General features: G+C 41.0%; 1 protein-coding gene across 1 annotated transcript in view; it reads right to left on the bottom strand.

Annotated features, from left to right (window-relative positions):
• Window positions 1-26,364, bottom strand: part of LOC136877107 (lachesin) — a 1,203,705-nt gene that overhangs the window by 216,924 nt on the left and 960,417 nt on the right. The window contains exon 4 of the mRNA XM_067150922.2: window positions 24,828-24,978. Coding sequence (XP_067007023.1) covers window positions 24,828-24,978 — 151 coding nt within the window. The remainder of the gene's footprint in view (window positions 1-24,827; window positions 24,979-26,364) is intronic.

Raw genomic sequence — 26,364 nt, forward strand, 5'->3', positions numbered from 1 at the left:
CTGTGGTAAAAATACAAATGCAATTGGAATGACACTTGCCGTAGGCAAATATTTAAGTTATATGTTGCTTATTACCAGCAGTATGTACACCGTTAGCCATGCAATTTGCTGGATATTACTGATTAGTGTCGTGACGCGTTATGGAATTACAGATTCAGTCTGCTCAGAAAATAAATATATTTCCAATTCCAATATTTCCAATTTCCAATCCCGAAAGAAAATTTAAATTTAAAAAAACAAATTTTAGGTTTTATATTCAGACTGCCCGAAAGGAAATTTCTGGAAGACTTATAAATCACCTCTCTCTCCTTCCAGTTACATAAACGCAATGAAGATGTTATGACTGAAAAAGATAGAAACCTTTTGACGTGTACTGGGACTCCGCCGGACCACTGAGCTACTACGCGATAATCATCACAACCGAGTAAGCTGAAGCCTTGAGACAGCATAGATGGGAGGTGAACGAGGAGGTTCACTGCATCTCTACTGATTAATCTAAACGGAGGACTGACATCATAACGATCAGCCGAAAGGGCAGTAAAGCAATGGTTTAAGATCCAACTTTAAAATGGACTCAAATCAGGCTCAAGATGTGGATTTAGAAAAAACTAGACATTTATGTACCATGCTTTCCTAAACTGTCAGTTAAATACTAAATATGTACCGATCGACAGATAGTCAGTGACCTGCTATTCAGCACCCTCCCTAGTCAGATATGAACTTTACTACAATGAAAGTTCCATTCTGAGAAACAGAAAAAAATAGTAATATCGATTCTGAGAGACTCTCTAGAGATCATTCATCCATACTTATTGAGATGATTAAGACTACTTGCTAATAGAGAGAAGAAAATAACAGTATTTAACTATTATAAATTTCCACTTTTTGATGTTTGTAAATTCTTTTAAAATTGTAACCTAATTGTATCCCGGATCCGAATGGTCTGTTTCTCCCTCAATAATAATAATAATAATAATAATAATAATAATAATAATAATATTAATACCGGGCGAGTTGGCCGTGCGCGTAGAGGTGCGCTGCTGTGAGCTTGCATCCGGGAGATAGTAGGTTTGAATCTCACTATGGGCAGCCTTGAAAATGGTTTTCCGTGGTTTCCCATTTTCACACCAGGCAAATGCTGGGACTGTACCTTAATTAAGTCCACGGCCGCTTCCTTCCAACTCCTAAGCCTTTCCTATCCCATCGTCGCCATAAGACTTATCTGTGTCGGTGCGACGTAAAGCCCCTAGCAATAATAATAATAATAATAATAATAATAATAATAATAATAATAATAATAATAATAATAATAATAATTCTGCCATGAGTAACGCCTCCCGGCGAAGTTTTAGGTTGTGGATTCTTAGACTGTGCATCCATCTCCAGGAAAAACTGTGAACATGATTAAATCATCGTAGTTTTCTGTTTGAGGGCTGGATATTTCTGACATCAAAATATTACCTAATCTAGAGTTAAGGTGTCATTAGCTGCAATTGAGAATGTTTGTATTTAGATGTTATGCATACTGTTGATCTTCCGTTGTTTATTTCAATTATCTGAAGTTACATAAACTGCAATTTATTTAATCCGCCTATCTAGAGGCGTGATATCAAACTAATTCATCTATCAGGATATCTGATATGAATTTTATTTAACACAATAAAGAGAGTTTTCACTGAAACTTCTAGATGGTGCTGCCAAATACGTATATAGTGTATAAGATGCGCGCTTCGAGGATTGTCTGTCTAATCTTGCGGAAGCTTTATCGAGTGCTCTACGCACTAAGGAGAGAGGCAGTGTCCTTCGGGAGTCGTGAGGTGGGGGTTTCTGCATTATGTCATCATAATAAACAAGATATGGCAGTCAATTTTATTAACTGAACTAGTGCGTGTGAAGTTAGGGGAGATTTTTACGTACCCTTTAGTATGTAACTGCTAGGTCGCTGGCTCAGTCCTTATATTATATGCAGGGCTTTTTTTTTCAGTAACTAATGTAAATAATAAGGAAGCACGAGTGTTTACCCTCATTAACCTTCCTCTCAAATTGTGGAAGGCGAATAAGTTTGTTTCAACCTCCTAAATTGATTTTACTTTTCGATCTTTAAACTTTCAAATGTTTAGTCACCTGGTAGTATAGGGTTGGATGTTAACTTAGGGATCTTGCTTTTACAATTAGATCAGAGCGCTTGGATTTTCGTCTCCATTTTACTGCGTACTTTCGGCCTTGTTATTTTAAAACCTTACTTTCCCTTCCTTCGGCCGAGTAGTGTGGGCTATACGCCTCTATAAATCATTTCTATTTCCGAGGGTACAATTAATATTGTGTAGGGGTATTTGTAGAGCAGTGTATTACTTCTTTATACTGCGATGATGATCGACGCGGTCATGGGTGTAAATTCATAGCCCGCAAGGGGCAAATTGTGTTACGATGAAAAATTGCTTCTCAAGGTTCAAACCTCTGCGAATTATAAATATTATGGAAGCCAAGGCTTCGCCTTCCTTGGACTGTATAAATTACGGAAAGATTATCTCACTCTTGCTAGAATGTTAGGACTTACGGTCAAAGTGTTTGACTGTGGTACTCAAAGCGAGTTGCATTTAATTCATTACATTGTTGTAAATATTTTGAGCCGTCGAGTTCCTCATGTGTAAAATTCCTGAATTAATCTGTGAAAATTCTAGAACGTCTCAGCTTTTGGAAAATAATTGGACACATTGGCGACATTTGTTGATTGTTCCGTATTACGAAAGAAAAGAAATACAAATCCAAAGTGATTTGTTTACTATACTTAAATTTGGGTTAATCCTTGTCCAACCACTCACCTCCCACGCTTCCTTCTCCTCCCTGCTACGGGGAAATAAGTATGTAACAATAATATTAATTGCTGAGTCTTAGGCCCGAAGGCTCGTTGGATATCCTACAACTGCACCATCAGTTTCCATGGGTGACATGGACGTCACTGGAGAACCGTACTGATGAAACGAGAAGTGAGGTAGTTCCCCGTTGCAATGAGTCAGAATAAGCTGTTACATGTCCGACTCGTTGGCTGAACGGTCAGCGTACTGGCCTTCGGTTCAGAGGGTCCTGGGTTCGATTCCCGGCCGGGTCGGGGATTTTAACCTTAATTGGTTAATTCCAATGGCACGGGGGCTGGGTGTATGTGATGTCTTCATCATCATTTCATCCTCATCACGACGCGCAGGTCGCCTACAGGAGTCAAATAGAAAGACCTGCACCTGGCGAGCCGAACCCGTCCTGGGATATCCCGGCACTAAAAGCCATACGACATTTCATTAACAGCTGTTACATGTCAGTCCGCGAAGCACACCGAAACAGACGCACCAGCTGACCTAACGAGCGACACGTTCACATCATTGGAAACAGGGTCTTGCTGTATAAGGAAGGAATGGCATGGCTCACACCACAGTCGCTTAGATATCGTACAACTAAATTCAAGGATGAGACTGAGACGAGAGTGCACTGTAAAAACAATGCCTCATCAGAAATGGATCTATCTTATTAATAGTAATATTTTTTGTCTACCGCGTAGCCCCATTGTTTGCTACGGGGTCGATTAGTACATCTTCATTCGTAATTCGATCTAACCATAGCGCCTTCAGCATTATTCTGTAATACCACAATACAAAAGCTTCTATTCTCTTTCTTTCTGTCCTAATCATAGTCCATGTTTCACTTCCATACAGTACCACGTTCCAGACGAAAGTCTTAAATAACATCTTTCTAATTCCTGTAACAATGTTCGAAGTGAGCCAATTTATTTCCTTAGAAAACGTCTTCCATGCATTTTATTTACTTGTTTAACAATGTGTTTTACGTCGCGCCGACACAGACATGCCTTATGGCAACGATGGGATAGGAAAGAGCCAGCAGTGGGAAGAAAGCGACCGTGGCCTTAATTAAGGTACAGCCCAGCATTTTCCTGGTATGAAAACGGGAAACCACGGAAAACCATCTTCAGGACTGCCGACAGTAGAGTTCGAACCCACTATCTCCCGAATGCAAGCTGATAGCTGCGCGACCCGATTGAACCCTTACTTCTGTTACTTGTTCGTTACTTGTTCTACGACCCAGGTAACAATATCCATCTTACTTCCTTTCTGACTTAGTTTCCCAATCTAATATTTCTTCCATCACATGTGTTCGTTCGTTCCACTGTACTCCATTAATCATTATCTCATAAAATCTTAGCACATGGATATTTTCTATCACAGACATTTAAGTGAAAATGGCCTGATTTCACAAAGATGAGATTATCATTTCTGAACTTTCTTGATTATGGACCTGGAAAGACACGACCTCCAAAGGTGCACGTTACCAAACGGTGGACGTTATTATTATTTTTTTAAATTATATTTTTGTATAGCTTTGTAATGTGGACCATATCTCTGATACTCTATGAGTTTCATCGTCTTTCACAGTCGATCGAGGCTCCGGAAATACAGGGCACCACTTCCACATTAATTCAACGGACATAAATTCTCTCCGCTTCCCCCTGTGGGTAGGGAAGTTGGAACGAAACACACAGTACGAGGGGCGTTTGAAAAGTCAGTGAAAAAATAAAAACAACTTACGTCGTTTGGGGTAAAGCTTTTTTATTTTTCGACATAGTCTCCTTTTAGACTTACACACTTCGTCCAACGATGTCCTAGTTTGTTTATCCCTTCCGAATAATATGATTTGTCCAAGTCTGCAAAATATCCATTAGTGTTTGCAATCACCTCCTCGTTTGAATAAAATCTTTGTCCCGCCAGCCATTTCTTCTAATTGGGGAACAAGGAGTAGTCCGAGGAAGCTAAGTCTGGAAAATAGGGGGAGATGTGAAAAGAGCTAGAATCCTATTTCCATTAATTTTGCGACCGCAACTGCTGAGGTGTGTGCTGGTGCGTTGTCGTGATGGAAAAGGACTTTCTTGTGGACCAATCGCGGGCGTTTTTCTTGCAGCTCGGTTTTCAAACGGTCCAATAACGATGAATAATCTACAGCTGTAATAGTTTTACCCTTTTGCAGATAGTCGACGAGGATTATCCCTTGTGAATACCAAAAGACAGTCGCCATAACCTTTCCGGCCGAAGAAACGGTATTTGCCTTTTTTGATGCAGATTCCCCCTTGGTAACCCATTGTTTAGATTGTTGTTTGGTCTCAGGAGTATAGTAATGTATCCGTCTTTCATCCACAGTGACGAAACGACGCTTTAAGTCCTCCGTATTCTTCTGGAACAGCTGCAAACCATCCCCCGCCTCTCGAATGACGGGAACTAAAATGGCGACCAGTGGCTCTCTAACTTGGGAGCGTGGGTTGGTCGCTATCGTTCTCCTAGCTGAGTCCAGCAATGCATCCACTTACTTGTGTCAGGTTCCTCACCCTCATATCTCTTAACCGACCTAACTTGGTCAACTCTTCCGACTCCGTCGGTATTAGATTTTGGAGGTCTAGAGACTTTCATTCCCACACCCTTCGTGGAACCTCCCTTTCTTTTGACGATATCTTCACTTTTGAAGGAATGGACCTCTTCATTTCTTCCTCTGACTAGTGTTAATAGAGGTTGGATTTCCTCTTAAAAAGGAATCACCACCACGTTTCCCTCCGTTTACGGATATTGCAGACGCAATCCTCATGTGAATGTTGCCAGATTCCGCGGATTTACCAACAGAAAATTAATTACTATACGAACATCCTCCAGTGGCCTAAAATAATAGATAGGCTTAATGATATACTTTCTTACTTCTTACATAATTTATGTTTTAATTTTATTGGATTTAATACCAATATTTTTTTAAAGTTTAATGTTTAACTTAATATTTTAATATTATAAAATGTAGTTAGTGTGTTCATAAACCTGCATTGTATTTTATGAAGACTCCAGATAAAGGGACTTTTCAACCTCAAGGGCATGTAAAACATAAATAAATTCAAATTCAAGTTAAAATTCAAAATTCCGTAACTTCACCCTTGTACAACTGTCGCTCTTCCAAAGTTATACTTTTACCGACTCATGTACCTGTAAGCAATCATTCGGTCTGGCAATCAACAATCGGATACACAAGCTGGAGTGAGCTCCATTCCTTTGTTTCTGAGCAATGAATCAGGGAATCTTATTTTCTGAGTTATCGACGGATATGCCAGTAAACGTATAAAGTGCGTTTCTAATTAAATTACACTTTTCATACTTGCTATCAGCGTTCCTTATGTGTGTAATCATTAAGTGAAATACCAGTAGATGCTTTGGTAAATTTTAACTTTTTAATAAGCTTTCTTTGACATACTTACATACGCTACTAGAAGTTCGTTAACGCTAGTTCTTAGCTCTGTACTACAGAGTCTTGTGCATTTGGTATGCTCTGTTTTCTCTCTCTTTATTTCTCTTTTTATTTTACTTTCTTCCACATTCAATGGCGGCTATGTGACATAATAGCCCGCCCTCTACTTCAGTTCGTTCGTTCTGCTTGAAAGCGATTTTAAAAGAGTTCTCCGCGTCCAGCCCCACCCACCCGCAACTACGACATTATTAATGCCTGTGTGTGTGCTTTGGAGAAGAAAACATAGGGACTTGAGCAGTAAAGATCAAAGAATAGGGCTATATATCACTAACGCAAACATAGCAGTCAAATACACCCCTAATTTGTTATTATTATTATTATTATTATTATTATTATTATTATTATTATTATTATTATTATTCTCGCTGTCCATCCGCCTCTGTGGTGTAGTGGTTAGTGTGATTAGCTAACACGACCGGAGGCCAAGTTTCGATTCTCCGCTCTGCCATGAAATGTGAAAAGTGGTAGGAGATCAAGAACGCGTTCAACTCAGCCTTGGGAGGTGAACTGATTAAAGGGGAGTTCGATTTCTTTGTCAGCCATTCTTGAAGTGGTTTTCCGTGTTCAGCATGGCAGGTGAGGCCACCTGAGTGTGGTACTCTTCCTCCCCAGTTGTATCCCCGACGACCAAATATCTCCCGACCCAGGACATTGCCCTTGAGGCGGTAGAGGTGGGATCCCTAGCTGATTCTGAGGGGAAAACCAACACTGGAAGGTGGTGCAGCTCTTTTCAGGCACAACCGCAGTGGAAGTGAGCTGCATGTACCATTTCAACCAGTCCTCTTGCCATTTTGGCATTTCTAACTGTACTGGGACTCGAACCCGGGCCACCAAGGGCGAAAAATAATATTGCTAACCATTACGGTACGGAGGTGGACAAAAAATAATAATAATAATAATAAATAATAATAATAATGTTCTATCTTTTAATATAAGCACTACGTTGCAAACCCAAAGAATACATCACAATGTATTTATGAGAGATGCTTGTACACGCATGCACAGAAATGTTGTCCTGATATATAAAAAGCATGGCGTGCCCGAACCTCCTCGTTTAACGCACTGCTGCCAGCAGATAGCCCGTCACAGGACTCTTGTGATTGAAATGGGCACAGTGGTAGATGTACAGCAATACATTATGTGACTTAAGCAATACACGTTCACTCTCCTCCCACATTTTCAATACTGGAGTGGGACAGTGTTGATTGTTTATGTCGCGACAGCATTTCTGTACATGCATGTACGTACTGTGAAGAAGAACCAGTTGTGTAGCTTGGGTCACAACGAGGAAGCAGCTTGCCTCAGCGAACGCCGTCTAGTACGCCAAGACGAGTGCTGACTCTGAGCCACTTGTACAGGAAGTTGAAGGATTATTGATATTTCTTAACTGTAATTGTCCAGTGTATGAATTAATTACAACTCAGAAGTCGTATAGTAAGAACTTTCTGAAAGTCAAGTTGGTGTCAGTATCTCCATTATTAACAATCCCAAGGAAGAACGTGTCACACAGTTTAACGAGCCTCATAATAACAAAACTTACCATGGATAACTACTGTCCAGAAGACACAAGATCGTACAGAAATACATTAACCCCTCGGAAAAGCTACAAAGTCCTGGCTCACGATGCTCAGTTATGATTGTAACGATTACAGAGAGAGAGAAAATACCATTTAAGGATATAAAAGTAGAATATCAATATCTTTAATGGATTAGAAGTTATTTTGGTGTGATATATTTGGTGAATAACACTGTGAGAGCATTTGATGTTGATTATGATGCTTGTTGTTTAAAGGGTCCTAACATACAGGGTGAAACGAAATTCGCGCACTCGGGCGTGACTCCTCACATGCCAGCAATAAAAAAAATATATATCTCTCACAAAAGTTCGTCCTGCGAGTATATCCGGGAGAAAAAGGACGTTGAAGAGTGGCAATCTGGCAACACTGTAACCACATGTAGGGTAACTACCTCTGACAGCACACATTAGTCGTGCCGTACAGTTGGTGCAGTGGATAGAGTTTTGGGTTAGCATGCAGGAGGTCGAGGGGTCGATCCTGGTTTGAGGCGTCTGTTTTTTATTTCGTAAATGTAGTCCAGGTAGTATGGTATCTGACATCTTAATCGTCAACAGCGATTGCAGTGGGTCCTCTAGAAACCATTTGCAGTTACATACTACGATCCTAGAAAGGCACGATCATTCGATTTCACTGGTCAGCTTTGAAAGACGTCCTTTCTACGTCGTGGGCGTGAATTTATTCGCACCATTTCATGTACTAAGTGCGTTACAACGTGTTCAGCGTTACTAAATTTTGTAAATGTAGGATACATGTGACCTAAGAAACGGTGTCTTACTGTATTACAGTATGTAATGTCCGATGGAAATTAGCAAATAAAAAAGTACGCCTCAACCCAGGATCGAACCCTCGAGCTGCTGCATGTCAACACATAACTTTATCCACTGCACCAACTGTACGTCACGGGAAGTATGTGCTGACAGAAATACTTACCCTACATGTGGTGGTTACAGTGTTGCCAGATTGCCACTCTTCAACGTTCTTTTTCTGCCGGATATACTCGCAGAACGAACTTTTGTGAGAGACATTTTTTTTTATTGCTGGCATGTGAGGAGTCGCGCTGCGACGCCCGAGTGCGCGAATTTCGCTTCACTCTGTATATATCATTGGCCCCTAATGGTACGAAATGAGACGAAATGTAACGACAGTTTAAAATTCCAAAATGTATCCATTGACCAGAATTCGAAACTTGATGATGGAGAAAGAATGGACGAATATGAATTTAAAATAGTCAGTGGATCCTACTCAAAATACTGAAAGTTAAAAAATCTAAAATCAATCCATTGACTAGAATTCCAAAAGACGACGATGAAAAATGGTTATGAACTTTAAAAAGTCCGTGGACCTCACTCGCAATGCCCCACCTTCCCAGCAAAGGGCTGCTCCCAAAGCACAATCCTGAATCGATGATGCTTGTTGTCTAAAGAGGTCCAAATTCCAGGTCAACGGTGTGAGAATATTTAGGGGTTATAGTAAGGATAAAAATGGCAGGGAGTGTAAGTCTTTAGTAGGAGCTCAAGTAGAGTATGGTTCCAGTGTATGGGACCCACACCAGGATAACTTGATACAAGAATTGAAAAAGATTTCTGACAAAGGAGTAGCTTCACAAAAATGTTGCAATGTTTGGGCTGCCATACTTGGGAGAAAGGAGAGGAGCTGCTCGACTAAGTGATATGCTCTGAACTATCAGTGGAGAGAAGGCGTGGTATGCCATTAGTACAATAATAAGTTTGAATGGTTGATTTTAATAATAGGACAGATCACAATATGAAGAACAAGAGGACAAACTGGGACAAATAAGCGTTTATAGGAAGAAGAGGCGATTGAAAAAAATTGCTAGGGGCAATGTTGGGTAATTTTTTTAAATTCTATGAAATGACTTAAGAAAATAATAGGTAAACAACAGATAGAAAATCTGCAACCCGCGCGACTGGCTTAAATGCAGATCAGTGGTGACTGATTAAAGGAGAAACTTTGCTTTACTTAGCCGGTAGCTGTTGACCTGGAAGGGCCATGGGCTTTCCCACGATTCGTTGCGGAAGTTTTCAAAACCTTGGGACACAGCCGCAGATTTGCCGGAATGTCGAACTCGTCGCTTTCAATGTTTCTACCTACATACTGATGACAGTGATGATTCACCTGTAATATTAACACATAGCCTATAAATCTCATGTAATTGCCCCTTTCCCATTTAAACTGTTACTTCCAGTTTTCTCTTCTTAACTACAGTGTCTGTGTTTAAGTTGTAATGTGTGTTTGAATACCTGGGTTCTTTGTCCTAGTCGGCAAAGCAGTGTTTGAGAAGTAAAGGAACATTCTTTAAACAAACTAGTTGATGCGTGCTGCTTCGCAGCATTCATTATAAGTAAGTCACATAACTCGTCTTGATATACCTGTCAAAGTTATATTGTTTTGCCAGCCGGTGTCGGTAGTTTTATGAACATTTCGTCGATGTTCGGGCAACAGGCCATAATTCACAATGCTCTTCCTATCCATTCTTGTTCTTAAGACTTCTCACGCCTCTCAGCCATATAGGGATATGCAGTCCACTAGAACAATTTTTCTTGTGTTCATTTTCGTATGTTTACGTGTAAAAGGAAACCTTAAGTACATTTTACTGTAGGAGTCATGCAAACATACATTCCTAGCATCCAGCACTGTAAGCTCCATTTTTCTTTACACGTAAGCATAGGAAAATGAACACAACGTATATTGTTCTGATGGACTAAATATCCATTTTTTTTAATTTGCTAGCGGCTTTACGTCGAACCGACACAGATAGGTCTTACGGCGACGATGGGATAGGAAAGGCCAAAGAGTTGGAAGGAAGTGGCCGTGGCCTTAATTAAGGTACAGCCCAAGCATTTGCCTGGTGTGAAAATGGGAAACCACGGAAAACCATCTTCAGGGCTGCCGATAGTGGGATTCGAACCCACTATCTCCCAGATGCAAGCTCACAGCTGCACGCCTTTAACCGCACGGCCAATTCGCCCGTTGACTTAACATCCATATGTGGCTGAGAGGCGTGACCAGTCTTAAATATAATAATACATTGGAAGACTATTTGGAAATAAGACCTCTTGCCCGAACAGCAACGATTTAGTAGTACCGCTACATACAGGTAAACCTCATTATACGCGGATTCCTTATCCGCGATTTCGCATATATGCAATTTCGGTTTTACGTCTAGTGATTCCATCTGTTAACAGTACGTGGCAGCTGTAATGCTGAAATCTATAACGTACACTCCGTCGCGCGCCAAAGTTAAACGGGGAAAGCGCATCTCTACGCGCATCTTCTGTCGTGTTTGTGGAGACGTGAATCGTCAGTTCCGCTCAGTAGAGTTCTGAAGTTGGACTTGATAGGTTTCGTATTTATAACACTTGGTAAAAAGCAAGAAAATGTGCCCGTCGAAGGAAAAAAGCATGTACAAAAGTCGTTTTCGTTAAAAACAAAACGTTTTGTATCGCTATGAGAAAGGTGAACGTATTCTTGACATTCAGCGTGTTTTGGGACTTAGTGAATCCACTGTGAGAACTATTCGTGACAATGCGGAATCAATTCGAAAAACTGCTCAATCTTCTACTAACATAAGTGTGACTAGAGTGACCAAATCTCGCTGGGAAGCGATGGAAAGAATGGTTTGGATTGAGCATCCCAAGCACATGCCTCTTTCAGGGGCTGTTTTTCAAGCTAAAGCCAAGAGATTGTATGCAGAGTTTAGTTTATTATTGTGCGTTTCAGTATTAAATTTTTAAGTGTATAAAATTTGCATTAAAATGCGTTTCAGAAACATGATGATGGTTATTTTTTGTAAAAATACTAAGAATCTCCGTTATTTTAAACTTAATATGTGAATAAACGCCGCCTCTGTGGTGTAGTGGTTAGCGTGATTAGCTGCCACCCCCGGAGGTCCGGGTTCGATTCCCGGCTCTGCCACGAAATTTGAAAAGTGGTACGAGGGCTGGAACGGGGTCCACTCAGCCTCGGGAGGTCAACTGAGTAGAGGTGGGTTCGATTCCCACCTCAGCCATCCTGGAAGTGGTTTTCCGTGGTTTCCCACTTCTCCTCCGGGCGAATGCCGGGATGGTACCTAACTTGAGGCCACGGCCGCTTCCTTCCCTCTTCCTTGCCTATCCCTTCCAATCTTCCCATCCCTCCACAAGGCCCCTGTTCAGCATAGCAGGTGAGGCCGCCTGGGCGAGGTACTGGTCATACTCCCCAGTTGTATCCCCCGACCAAGTGTCTGAAGCTCCAGGACACTGCCCTTGAGGCGGTAGAGGTGGGATCCCTCGCTAAGTCCGAGGGAAAAACCGAACCTGGAGCGTAACCAGATGATGATGATGATGATGATGTGAATAAACGAAAACCTAACCATGTATTTTACATATAGAATGACTCTCGATTCCCGCGAATTCGGTATGCGCAGCAATACCGCGGAACGTAACTATCGCGTATAACGAGGTATACCTGTAATTATAATTGATTCACCGTACTGTAGTTTATAACACTTGTTTTCCATACAATATTCAGTGTGCTTCGACCATTTGGGTGTATCTGGATCTTAACATTACCGGGCGAGTTGGCCGTGCGCGTAGAGGCGCGCGGCTGTGAGCATGCATCCGGGAGATAGTAGGTTCGAATCCCACTATCGTCAGCCCTGAAAATGGTTTTCCGTGGTTCCCCATTTTCACACCTTAAGGCCACGGCCGCTTCCTTCCAACTCCTAGGCCTTTCCTATCCCATCGTCGCCATAAGAGCTATCTGTGTCGGTGCGATGTAAAGCCCATAGCAAACAAAAAAAAAAACAAAAAAAAAAGATCTTAACATTTTCAAACGATATTACGCGAGATTGTGGAACATATAATTGACCGTGACTAAATACTGGTTCGAGTAGGTAGAACCCCACTTTTTCAAGAGTCCCCGCACTTTATTAATGGTTATACAGAAGGCTATTCGATTTAATACCTTACCGTCTGTGCGTACGTCGACTTTTCTCTTAGCAGTATGTAATTTATTAGGAACGTTCTGCCATCTGTTGAGTATATGTAAAAGCTGGGGAAGTTCAGAAAATCAAACGGTATCTATCAGAGAAAAGCATTCTTCCGTGATCAGAGGAAGTGTATAATACTCTCTGACGTGACAGGTAGTAATCAAACATTGCCGCATGCAAACATATTACTAAGGATGAAAATCACATATATCAGAGTATTAAAGAAAGTGTCCGCCTCTGTGGTGTAGTGGTTAGCGTGATTAGCTGCCACCGCCGGAGGCCCGGGTTCGATTCCTGGCTCTGCCGGGAAATTTGAAAAGTGGTACGAGGGCTGGAACGGGGTCCACTCAGCCTCGGGAGGTCAACTGAGTAGAGGTGGGTTCGATTCCCACCTCAGCCATCCTGGAAGTGGTTTTCCGTGGTTTCCCACTTCTCCTCCAGGCGAATGCTGGGATGGTACCTAACTTAAGGCCACGGCCGCTTCCTTCCCTCTTCCCAGCCTATCCCTTCCACTCTTCCCATCCCTGTTCAGCATGGCAGGTGAGGCCGCCTGGGCGAGGTACTGGTCATACTCCCCAGTTGTATCCCAGACCAAGAGTCTGAAGCTCCCGGACACTGCCCTTGAGGCGGTAGAGGTGGGATACCTCGCTAAGTCCGAGGGAAAAACCGAACCTGGAGGGTAAACAGATGATGATGATGATGATGATTAAAGAAAGTATTTATCGCTTAGCAACCCGCTAAGTACAGAATGTATTGCGGGCTAGGGTAAGCCTTCGCCTGCAATTATTGGAGTGGTTATTTAGTTATTTGATTTTACGATTACTGAAAGTTGACTGAATGTAGAGACCTGTCGATGTCTAATGATTCAGAGGCAGTAATGCCGGAGGGAATAAAAAAAAAGTAATCAAGCAAATTGACCCAGTAGAGTGGCCGGCGGCCTGAACAAATCTGTTTTAGTAAACTTTTTAATATATAGGCCTAGTATAAATAAGGTTGGTTGTCTCTGTCTGAGGGCTTGGTAGTACCTAAAAACCAGATGTTATTAGCGGACCCATAACACATATCCGTTAATTGACAGTAATTTTAATCTTCTAACGGTCGTTTCATCATTGATGAAATAGTCATAGAAATGACGATGTATAGCCGCTGTTCATGATGGAATAATCATTCCGCTTAAATTGCTCATATTTCGAGTGTCGTGATCATAACCGTTTCTCATCGGACCATTTGTTTGATAGCAAAATTGAAACATGATACCGGTCATAATATTCACCTTGCTCATGATTGAAAAGAGTAATAGGCGCAGACCAGTTATTAAATAAACACGTATAACCATATTTCGTTTATGTTTATGCTTATTGGAATGTATTCTTTGTGTGTATGCAGCCATGTTATTCGCCTCAAACCGACCCTGGTCCCGTTTTAGAAAGTATAGCTGTGTTTACAGCAGTTTAAAAGTACCCCCACCCCCACCTAGAAGGGTGAACACAAAGAAGCACTAGTGATAATCAAAAGGTCCAAACTTAGTCGTAAATTTGCAATTCAAATGTTAGCGTTTAAATATTCACATAGTTGGGCATTGTTTCAACTTGCTTGTGTCAGAATCCCCTTGCAGCTGACCTGCCTTGTTGAACTGTCATATTTTCCTGAAGATGGTAGTGGTAGGTTTTTCGGATTTTACATCCCTCTCGCCTAACTTTACGATCTTTCCTGAAAATATTACAGATCCCAGGATATTTATAAACGTATTATTCCTGGTGAATTTCTAAAAAAAAAAAAGAAAAAAAGAAATATAAAGTGAATTTAGCTAGCCCAGAAGGATTAGTGCACTGTCATTAGCTCAAGATTTAATAATAATAATAATAATAATAATAATAATAATAATAATAATAATAATAAAAACATGTATGTCTACCCCGTAGTCCCGTTTCCTGATACGGAGTCTGGGATGACGCGAGATGAAATTATACGACATATTTCTAGGGCTGGATGTCCTTCCTGACGCCAGCCTCAGTTCATCTGCTAATGAATATGAAATTAATTGAGGAGCTAATGGTGATGAAATTAATATTACGGTGAATGAAACTGGGTAAGGATGTGGAAGGAATCGACTGTCGCCTATGAATAGGAACTGTCCAGGAGTTTGCCTGGAAGTGACAATGGAAAACCGCAGAAAAACACTCTCAGGACAGCTGACGGTGGGGCTCGAAACCACTCGTCTCCCGAATGCAGAGATTGGCTTCGAGCCACTTCGCTCATAATAATAATAATAATAATAATAATAATAATAATAATAATAATAATAATAATAATAATAATAATAATAATAATAATAATAATAATAATAATAATAATAATAATAATAATAATAATAATTTCATGCATGGGAGTTGGCCGGGCGGTTATGTTCGCACAGCTGTGAGCTCGCATTCGGGAGATAGTAGGTTCAAATCCCGCTGTCGGCAGCGCAGAATGTGGTTTTCTAAAGTTTCCCATTTTCACACCAGGCAAATTCTGGGGCTATACAGTACCTTAATTAAGACCAAGGTCGCTTCCTCCTCACCCCTAGCCCTTTCCTATCCCATCGTCGTCATAAGACCTATCTGTGTCAGTGCGACGTAAAGCAAATTGCAGAAGAAAAATAATAATCTCAGTAGTATAGTTTTGCGGTCGGATGCCCTCCCGGGGGCCAACCCTATATGAAGAGATGTTTTCACAGTTTACGTGTTTCTGTGGTGGTTGGTAGCGCGATGTGTTGTGTGCGAATGAAGGGAAGACTAACACAAACACACAATCCACGACCCACATGAATTTATCAAACGAGGTTAAAATCTCCGGTACGGCCGGAAATCTAGCCCGGGACCCCCTTAACCGCAGGACTCAACGCTTAGCATTGATCCAAGGAGTCGGAAAATAATAATAATAATAATAATAATAATAATAATAATAATAATAATAATAATAATAATAATAATAATGTTTAGATGAACTGGAAGTACTAGAAAGAAGAATCATGGGAAAAATCTTAGGACCAATGAATACAACAAAACAGTCGAAAATAAGAAGTAATAAGGAAATAAACCAGAACATAGAGAAATATAACAGAAACAATAAGAAAATAGGAGACTGCTAATTTTTGGACATACTGTATCTATAGAATTGTTTATAACAGTTTGACAGAAGAGATATTCAAGTACATTGGAGAGAAAAGCCAACAACGATCTGGATACAAGGAGTCAAGAAAGATTTAGAAAGAAAGAAAATAAGAGGAAACTATAGAAAAAGAGAGTTTTATACACATTTTAAGGATCGAAGGATTCCAAGGAAGAATGAAAAGGTGCTCTTAAGAGAGAAGAATAAATCATAGTACAATGATGAAGGAATAATGGAAAGAAGGGAAGAAGAAACAACAAGGAAGGATCAATTGAAATTGACTCGTGGTCACTATCATGCCTAATAATAATAATCTTTCAAATCCAAGGTTAGACATTACAGTACAGTACTTCGACGTGAAGCAGGCATGCAGCAGGATGCCTCTCAATGAATAAGAAAGGTCTGGCAGGACAACTAGAAGCCGAAGAAAGGAAGATTCTAAGGAAGATCTTGGGCTGGATAAAGGTAAATCGAGAAAATAGGAGAAAGCACAAACATGAACTGTATCTGAATATGGAAAAGATAACAGACACTGCTAGGACTAGGCTTTCTCTCTATGGTCACTGAACAGGAATAAGAAGGCCAGAGGGATTGTCCGCTTGAATCACTACCTACTCCTGAATAAGGAAACTAAAGGGGGTCACGTTCACGGAAGTGGAAATGTATTTACAAGAATTGGGGATCTTACGTGATGACATCTCGCAATGTCACCCTTTAAAGTAACTTGAAGATCTACAGAGTTTTCGAACAGATAAAATGAAGAGAGGCAAGACGTGGTCCGAAGAACGGAAGGGAGATCGCCGAAGAAGGATGCAGGAGTACTGGACGTGTGTTAAAGCTCAAGACAGAAAACGGTTGAAATGGTATGGTCCATAGCTCACCGACACGAGAGAAGAGGAAGAAGAAGAAGAAGATGAAAACGAAGAATTGTGGTGATGATGATGATGATGCATGGGTTCACCGGTCGAAATGCAGTCTTCCTTCGGGTTGACACCACCCCCTGGGACACTTCTGAGTCAATTTCTATGTTCTGGATTTCGAACAGCTTACACCACTATAGATAACTACGATCAAAGCACCTATCGGCGAAACCGAAACACAACACGCTATGTAGAGAGCAAATGGCATTGTGTGCTTTCCTTTTTAAAGGAAATCGATGTAGCCTGATGACGGTAAACAATAAAATGGTAAGTAAGCTGGTCATTTTTCGTGGCTGTTAACATCGTTATCATAGCAATATGAACCACAGAGTGTTGAGTTTTGATTTTTTTAAATCGTTTATTTATTGACAGCCGGCCGCGTGGTGTAGGGGTAGCGTTCCTGCCTCTTATCCAGAGGCCGCGAGTTCGATTACCGGCCAGGTCAGGGATTATATACCTGGACCTGAGGGCAGGTTCGAGGTCCACTCAGCCTACGTGATTATAATTGAGGAGCTATCTGACAGTGAGATAGCGGCCCCGGTCTAGAAAGCCAAGAAAAATGGCCGAGAGGATTCGTCGTGCTGACCACACGACACCTCGCAATCTAAAGGCCTTAAGCCTGAGCAGCGGTCGCTAGGTAGGCCACGGCCCTTCAAGGGCTGTAGTGCCATGAGGTTTTGTGTGCTTTGTTTTATTTATTGACAGGGATTAATAGTAATAATGTTATTGGATCTACATCCCACTAACTATATTTTTATTCTTTTCAAATACGCCGACGTGCCGGAATTTGGTCCCGCAAGAGTTCTCAGAAGGCGACCGCTACACCAATCACCTATCATGCCCCAGAAAACAATTTTCGGAATTAGATTTATGACCACACTTGCATGTTGCGGAGTACATGTAAAATTGCAAGTGTCCAAGTGTGGTTCAGTGTTAAAGTGCCGACCTCCGTATCACAAGATCGCGGGTTCAAACTCGGGGATTTTTGAAGGATGGAATGCAGTCCATGTTGCATGATGGTAGCATATAAATTATCCCCAGTGACATATTTAGTATTCATCCTACTAAAATAAATATCAATCAAATATCGCCCAACAGACATCCGTTCCTCTGCCATCTGGTGGAGTAAAATGGAATGTCAAAATTGACACGCAGGAAGCAAAGATCGCGGTAAATTGAAGTGCTGCACATTTTTTTCTGTTCTAACCTTTTAACATCTTTTATATTACAGCGATACAGATATGTCTTATGGCGACGATGAGATAGGAAGAGGCTAGGACTGGGAAGAAAGTGACCCTGACCTTAATTAAGGAACAGCTCTAGCGTTTACCTGGTGTGAAAATGGGAACCCACGGAAAACATCTTTAGAGCTGCCGACAGTGGGGTTAAAAACCACTCTCTCCCGAATGCGAGCTGATAGCAACGTGACCCAAACCATACAGCCACTTGATCGGTGAATGCAGCTGAACTCATACGATCAGTAGTACTAACATTGCCCTATAATAAATACAACGGTTGAATTCCCCCAGCTGTAAGAAGACTGTTCTGTTTGCTATACTATGGAGCCATGGTGCTATAGTGCTATATCAATCAAGACAAAATAGAATTCTAATATTTGACGGACTTTCAGAGCATTGTTTTTTTCTGGACACCGTTACATGCAATACTCGATTATGCGTGATAAGCTTGTAGTCGTTTCAAAACGTTATCATAAATAATTCTGTACTTTCCAACCCGCTACACAAACATAGCATTCTTCTAACTGCGAGCAGGCTTCGTCTACGCGCGTGTCTCTGAAACGTTCGGGTCGTATCATGCTTCATAACAAATGCCGACATAGATGATAAACAATTGATAAGAATGTTGTATGGACACGAAACTCGTGTCTTTTAACCCTCTCTGTCTAAAAGAGAGAAAACAACTTGTGACTATAACGTGTGTTAAAATATGTATTCCTTTGTCGACCTTAAATAAATTGGTCCCCACTGCCGGCAGCCCTGAAGATGGTTTTCCGTGGTTCTCCCCGTTTCACACCAGGAAAATGCTGGGGATGCACTGTACCTTAATTAAGGCCACGGCCGCTCCCTTCCCACTCTGAGCCCTTTCCTGTTCCACCGTCCCTATAAGACCTGTCTGTGTCGGTGAGACATAAAGCAACATGCTTCCTTGAAAAGCCACAGCCTATTTCCTGTCGTTCAATCGGATCAGGAATGGAATGAATGTACCCCCATCTAGCGGCGTGGATAGGAACTGTGCCGGTTATCGAAGCCTGTCGCACTCCTTTGAACAATGATTAGTGACTGACAGATGACATGAAATTATATTGGAAAGTGTTGCTGGAATCAAAGATGACAGGAAAACCAGGAGTACCCGCAGAGAAAACTGTTCCACCTCAGCCATGTCCAGCTCAAATCTCACATAAGGTGACGGGGATTTGAATCATGGAACCCAGCGGTGAGTTGCCTACGAGCTGCCACCTGAGCCATGAAGTGATTTGTTTCCTTGTGTAAGGTAAACATTTTTCGTTGGTACACAGTACAATAGAAGGGAAATTGGTAGTTAAAAGTGTGAAGGAAGAATGTGATTTAGAGTAGGTATTGATGGACGAATGAATGAATAGAATGACCTCTCCCAATTACGAACAAATTGGAGGAAAGTATTAATTTACTGTCATTATAACTAATTCATGCATTTAGTTGATTAAAATACAACATATTATGTATTTCAAATCTCAAAGTTTTTAATATATATAAAAAACTTACATTTACTATTTGCTGTACGTCGCTCCGACACAGATGACGAACTTGGAATAGGAATGGGTTAGGAGTGGGAAGGAAGCGACCATTGTCTTTATTAATGTACAGCTCCAGCATTTTTCTGGTGGGAAAATAGGAAACCACGGAAAATCACCTTCAGCGCCCCCGATAGTGGGGTTCGAACGCAGTATCTCCCGAATGCAAGCTCACAATTGAGCGCCGCTAATCGCATGGCCAACTCGCTCAGTGCTATAAAAATATTTAATGTTTTTTTTTCTTTTTTACCTATTTTCATTCCCTAAGTTATTCCATGTTACCTTAAATATTTCATATATTTTCTAGACTATCTCCTACGAAGAGTCGACCTATACAGAATGGTCGGAAACAACGTGAACGGAATATTTGAGTCTTAAAGCGTTGGTTATACTGATAGGTGATTTTAAAAAAAATACGTCGATATCTCACCCTGTCGTATTTTGTCAGCCAATCAGATCGCTTCGCGGGCGAATTCAGATGGACTATACGAGGCGGTGTTGCAAAATCTGCACGTGGCTTGCTCGGGCTTGAGAGCCATGCCGAGAAATGAGCATCAAACACTAACACACGGAGGGTTTCAGCCGATGCCGCCGTAGCGTGCTTGCTGTGGGGTGAGTCTATCAACAGGGAGGTCCTTGTGCAAGTCCCTCCCCTGGAGAAAATTATTTCTTCTATTGGCGCTCTCAATTATTTATCAGTATAACCAACCCACTAACCCTCATATACCGGCTTCAAGTTGTTTCTCACCACCCTGTATACACGTTCAGGCCGGCCAAGCAAATTACGAACACGGTGGTGTTGGTAACCGTTAAATTTTTAGTGCTATTTTGAGGAATTAATTCGTCGCTGTTACATCAAAACCTCGTATCTCCCTATGTTCGTCATATCCATTACTCTCCTTAAACTGGTCACACCTCCCAGATACATTAGGATATGCAGTCCATCAGTGCAATTTTCGTTGCGATAATTTTCCTGTACTATTGTGTAAAGGAGAGAGCCTCCGTGGCTCAGACGGCAGCGCGTCGACCTCTCACCGCTGGATGCCGTGGTTCAAATCCCGGTCACTCCATGTGAGATTTGTGCTGGACAAAGCGGAGGCGGGACAGGTTTTTCTCCGGGTACTCCGGTTTTCCCTGTCATCTTTCATTCCAGCAACACTCTCCATTCTCCTTTCATAGCATCTATCATTCATTAATAAATCACTTTGGGAGTGGCGACCCCATCGTACTAACAGCCTATATCTGCTTCATTCATTACATCCCTGACCCAGCCAATGACAGGAAAACAGGTTGTAGGTTTTCATTCTGTAAAGGAAAATGAAGTTCAAAACTTTTATACAGTACAAGTAGGTAAATAACCCATGCAATTAGTCATTCCTACTGCGCGGTATGGCAAGATACAATTTCCCTTACGGATAAGCATAGGAAAATTAACACAAGGAACGCTGATCTGATGGAGTATATTCCCCCTGTGGGTAGGGGATGCAGACGAAGAATACACCCACGGTATGCCCTGCCTTTGGTAAGAGGCGATTAAAAGGGGTGACGGGCGACCAAACGATGATGGAATTGAAACCATGAGATTATTTGTGATTAGTACCATGAACATTATACGGTTCATCTTCCAAAGAGTCCTAATAAAGTGGAAAGTTAAGGTTCATCACACTTTTTTACGTGGGATGGAGTGTCTGTGAGTATTGACGGCTTAGAAAAGGAAGACTCGGAAATGGAAAGAGGAAGTGAGACAACAGCAAATTTTTTCTCCAATATTGTTCGATATATACCGGGAGAAACTGATAGAGGATGGTTTGGAGGGTGTAGCCGGGAGAGAGAATCGGAAGGAGATAGAACGAAGACGTTGACGATCGAGTTTTAATTTAAGAGACAGAAAGTAAATACTCCTATTAACAATTAAACATTTTTATTGGCACTTATCCTACATTGCTATGGAACTAAATTAATGAAGCTTGCAATATTGTAATGAGTATTTTATTTTATTTGTGGTTATTTTCTATTTATAGCTTTGATTGTCAGTGAAGTGATTGTGTGCAAATTGCACACGAAGAATGTCACAGTAAAATCGTGAAAGGAGACCTAGCGTGCATACAGGCATATTTTGACAGAGTACCCATTATTCATATTAAGAGGGTGCTTGACGGTCATAGCAGTGAAATACCACCAAATATTAAACTACCATATATAGCCCGGTACAAATATGCCCCCATGGCGCAACAGCCCAGAGAGGCCATGGCCTACCTCGTGACGTAGAGCGATTTATTTTGTACAAAACAATACTCACTTAGAGAAGATGGAACCTTTTGCCGGAAAATATTTAAAAGATGCTTGTATCATATCGTACTTTTCATTAAAGACCTAATAGCTGAATACAGTAAGAAGGTATAATTAAATATTGAGCTCACAGTAATTACTTATAAACTATTTGCTTTATGTCGCACCTACGAAGGGAAGGGAAGTGGCCGTGGCCTTAATTAAGGTACAGCCCCAATATTTGCCTGGTGTGGAAAAGGAAAACCAAGGAAAAAATCTTCAGCGCTGCCGACAGTGAGGTTCGAACCCACTATCTCCCGAAAGCAAGCTCATAGCTGAGCGTCCCTAACCGCACGACCAACTCGCTCGGTGGAATAATATTAACTCAGCACTATCTAGTGTTTTATTTTGTTCTCTCTGTGTGAATAGAATACTTATCAATCTGTGTGTTTATTTAAATCCAATACAAAGTTTGAAATGGTATAACAGGCCACGATCTAATAAAGAAATACAGTGAAATTTCGGAATGCGAGTAACTTGGTGTACGAGTGTTTTGCAAGACGAGCAAACATTTTAAATAAATTGTAACTTGATAAGCAAGTGCGGTTCCGCAATAAGAGCGTCACGTGTGCCAAGGTTTTCCCCTCCCCTGTGCCTTTGTTGAATGGATGAACGAGGTCTTTGGTCCTGTGGTGAAGAAATACCTTTCAGAAAATAATCTGCCGCTCATAGTCTTGCTGGTTATGAACAATGCTCCTGCTCATCCTGCAGGTCTTAAAGCCTTGAGGACGACTTACTGGAGGAGCTCAAGTTCGTTAAGGTTAAGTTCCTTCTTCCCAACACTACTCCACTACTCCAGCCTGATCAGCAAGTCATTTCGAACTTCAAAAAGCTATACACGAAAGCACTCTCAGCGATGCTTCGAAGTGACGGAAGGAACAAACCTTACCCTCCGAGAGTTTGGGAGAAATCATTTCCCCACCGTGAACTGCCTTAAGATCTTCAATAAAGCCTGGGATGGAGTCACCAAGAGAACTCTCACTTCCTCTTTTGGAAAGCTGTGACCTGACTGTGTTCTTGGACGTGACTTTTAGGGGATTTTTGGTGAAAATGAGCAGCCGATTGTCGATGAAATTATGTCCTTAGGAAAGACTATGGGGTTGGAGGTGAATGACGTGGACATTCGAGAGCTGGTGGAAGAACATAGCCAGGAACTGTCCACCAACGAACTGATGGATGTGCATCGCGAATAATAAGAGGAGGTTAATGGAGGAGATCTCGCGCGGGGAAGAGGAGGAGGAAAAGTCAATGGAATCTCTCACTTCAACTGAGATTCGGGAGAAGTGCAAAATATGGGAAATGGTGCAAAATGTTGTAGAAAAACACCACCCGAAGCAGTAGCAGTACGAGCAATGAATCAGTTCAATGACAATGCAATGTCACATTTTCATGAAATCATCAAAAAGAGACAAAAGCAACAGTCATTGGACAGGTTCCTCGTTAAAATTGCACGAAAAGGAAACAGTTCCAGTGAGCCAACAGATAGCAGTGATTCAGTTCGTGAAAATCGTGCTTCACAGTAACTCTTCTCAAGTAATATCTCGTCTCCCTCACACCAACAATGATTCTATTGTAAGGTAAAGTGCATTTTAATTTGTTTTACGTTATATTTTGTTTTATAAATGGTTTGCGAATAAATATTTTTGTGTTGTGGACGAATTATCCGGGTTTCAATTGTTTCTTATGGGAAAACTTGCTTTGATATACGAGCGCTTTGGATTACAAGGATGTTGCCGGAACGAATTATGCTCGCAATCCAAGGTTCCACTGTATAAGTACATGTAGCGAATATAGTACACATGATGCGTAAAAGATGACTGTCGTTTTTTGGACACTTGAATGGAATGAATTATGACAGATATAGAAAATAATTTTTTAATAAAATCATAAAGCTTAAAGTACAACCAGCATGGCTGCACAAACATTAAATGATCTCAAAGAAGCAAATATTGGCATTAAAGATACACATAACAGGAAGTTATTTAGCGATAAAATTCACAAAGTGATCTTCAGGGATGAACAAGAAAGAAAAAGAATGCAGCCACATAGCATAGAACAGCTCCGGAAATAGGGATCAGAATGAGTGAATCAGATGTGGGCGGAGAGAATGAAGGAACATAGCAAGATAGAAGTATTAATTTAACGTGCTCTCTAAAAGTGCTGTTCGATTAAATAATGAAATGAATAATATTATTCAGTGTGTTTACATAGTTTTATACTTATCCTAAAAAAATCTCATATATTTGAAATATTTTTGTCATATTTTGCCTGTCATTAGTTATCAATATACGCACACATGACATTAACAAATTTATTATCTTCATTCCATTTCCTTTCAGTATTTATACCACATTTGATTCTTAGCTACTCCTAGTTACGTTAGTCAAATATTCATATTTTTACCTGCTGGAACATGCGGTATGACGCTTGTTAACATTAGGAAGACGCAGTCTAAATTCCTCTGTTCAATAAGTATTCGGCTTAAGCACCATTAAGGATAATATGAAAGTTCTATTATTTCTTAAAATGACATTGGAATGTAACAGTAGGGAAATACTGTACGTCTTGTCCTACATGGGGCAAAATGTCATACCAATCACGTTCACATCAATCGATAGGGCGGAGGAAAATTGCCCTCTTTTTACTGTTCATGTTTTACTGAACTGACTCGAGGGTAAAATGCTTCTAACCCTTGTTTCACTAGGATTTATATTTCATGCTATACTCACAAAGCACATCGAGTTGCATGTCTACTGTGACTGGTTCACCGACTCCGTTGGACGCCGTACATTGGTAGACGCCAGCTTGGTGACGATCGACCTTCTCCAGTGTGATGGAGAAACCCTCCACAGACTTCTCACCCGTAGGCAAAGTGTTGTCCTGGAAAAAAGTAGAGGCTCGTTTAGATCAAAATAGACATGATATACGCATAATATTGCATTGAAATGTAAGAAAAAGAGCTTTCAGTGGAGTGGGACAATTCCTAACGGCCTACACCAGGGATAATTATATTTGTATAGGGTAATTGGTGTAAAAATAAATATTGCAGCGAGTACAAAGGACAATAGGGATGCAAAAATTGTTGCAGAATATATTACAGTTTGCAGCAGAGACGTATAATTCTGGCTCATAGAAACATCCAATACCAGTCGCAAACTCTTTCAGTGATTGTTACATTCGTACCTCACCTTCATTTAACATCGTATTCATATTTTTTTCATTGTCTAATTTTAGGATTTGGGATGTCTTCATCAAAAGCCCGATGTATTTACTAGCGATCTGAATTTAGTTTGATGTTCCGTGTAGATGGAAGATCATATCCACTGAGAATATTTGTAATTAACTGAGGCCAGAATCAATCAATCAATCAATCAATCAATCAATCAATCAATCAATCAATCAATCAATCAATCAATCAATCAATCAATCAATCAATCAATCAATCAATCAATCAATCAATCACCTGTACTTAGGGCAGTCACCCAGGTGGCAGACACTCTATCACCGGGCGAGTTGGACGTGCGGTTAGGAGCGCGCAACTGTGAGCTCGCATCCGGAAGATACTAGGTTCGAACCCACTGTCGGCAGCCCTGAAGATGTTTTTCCGCGGTTTCCTATTTTCACACCAGGCAAATGCTGGGGATGTACCTTAATTAAGGCCACGGCCGCTTCCTTCCCATTCCTAGGCCTTTCCTCTCCCATCGTCGCCATAAGACCTGTCTGTGTCGATGCGAAGTAAAGCAACTAGCAAAATAAAAAGAGATTCTATCTGTTATTTAAGTAGCCTTTCCTTAAAATACTGCAAAGAATTTGGAAATTTATTGAACATCTACCTTGCTAAATTATTTAAATCCCTAATTCCTCTTCGTATAAACGAATATATGCCGCAGTTTGTCCTCTTGAATTTCAAGTTTTTCTTCATATTGTGATCTTTCCTACTTTTACAAAACATCCTCAAACTTACTCGTCTTCTAATGTCATTCTACACCATCTCTCCACTGACAGCTTGGAACATACCACTTAGTCGAGCAGCTCTTCTCCTTTCTCCCAGGTTTTCCCAGCCCAGACTTTGCAAAACTTTCGTAACGCTACTCTTTTGGTGGAAATCACCCAGAACAAATCGAGCTGCTTTTCTTTGGATATTTTGCAGTTCTTGAATCAAGTAATGCTGGTGAGGATAGCATACGTTACACTGGAACCGTAGTGTAGATGGGATTTTACCGGATACTTATATGCCCTCTTCGTTACAATCTTACTAAAACCCCT

This window comes from Anabrus simplex, chromosome 7 (assembly GCF_040414725.1).
Source record: "Anabrus simplex isolate iqAnaSimp1 chromosome 7, ASM4041472v1, whole genome shotgun sequence".
Lineage (NCBI taxonomy): Eukaryota > Metazoa > Arthropoda > Insecta > Orthoptera > Tettigoniidae > Anabrus > Anabrus simplex.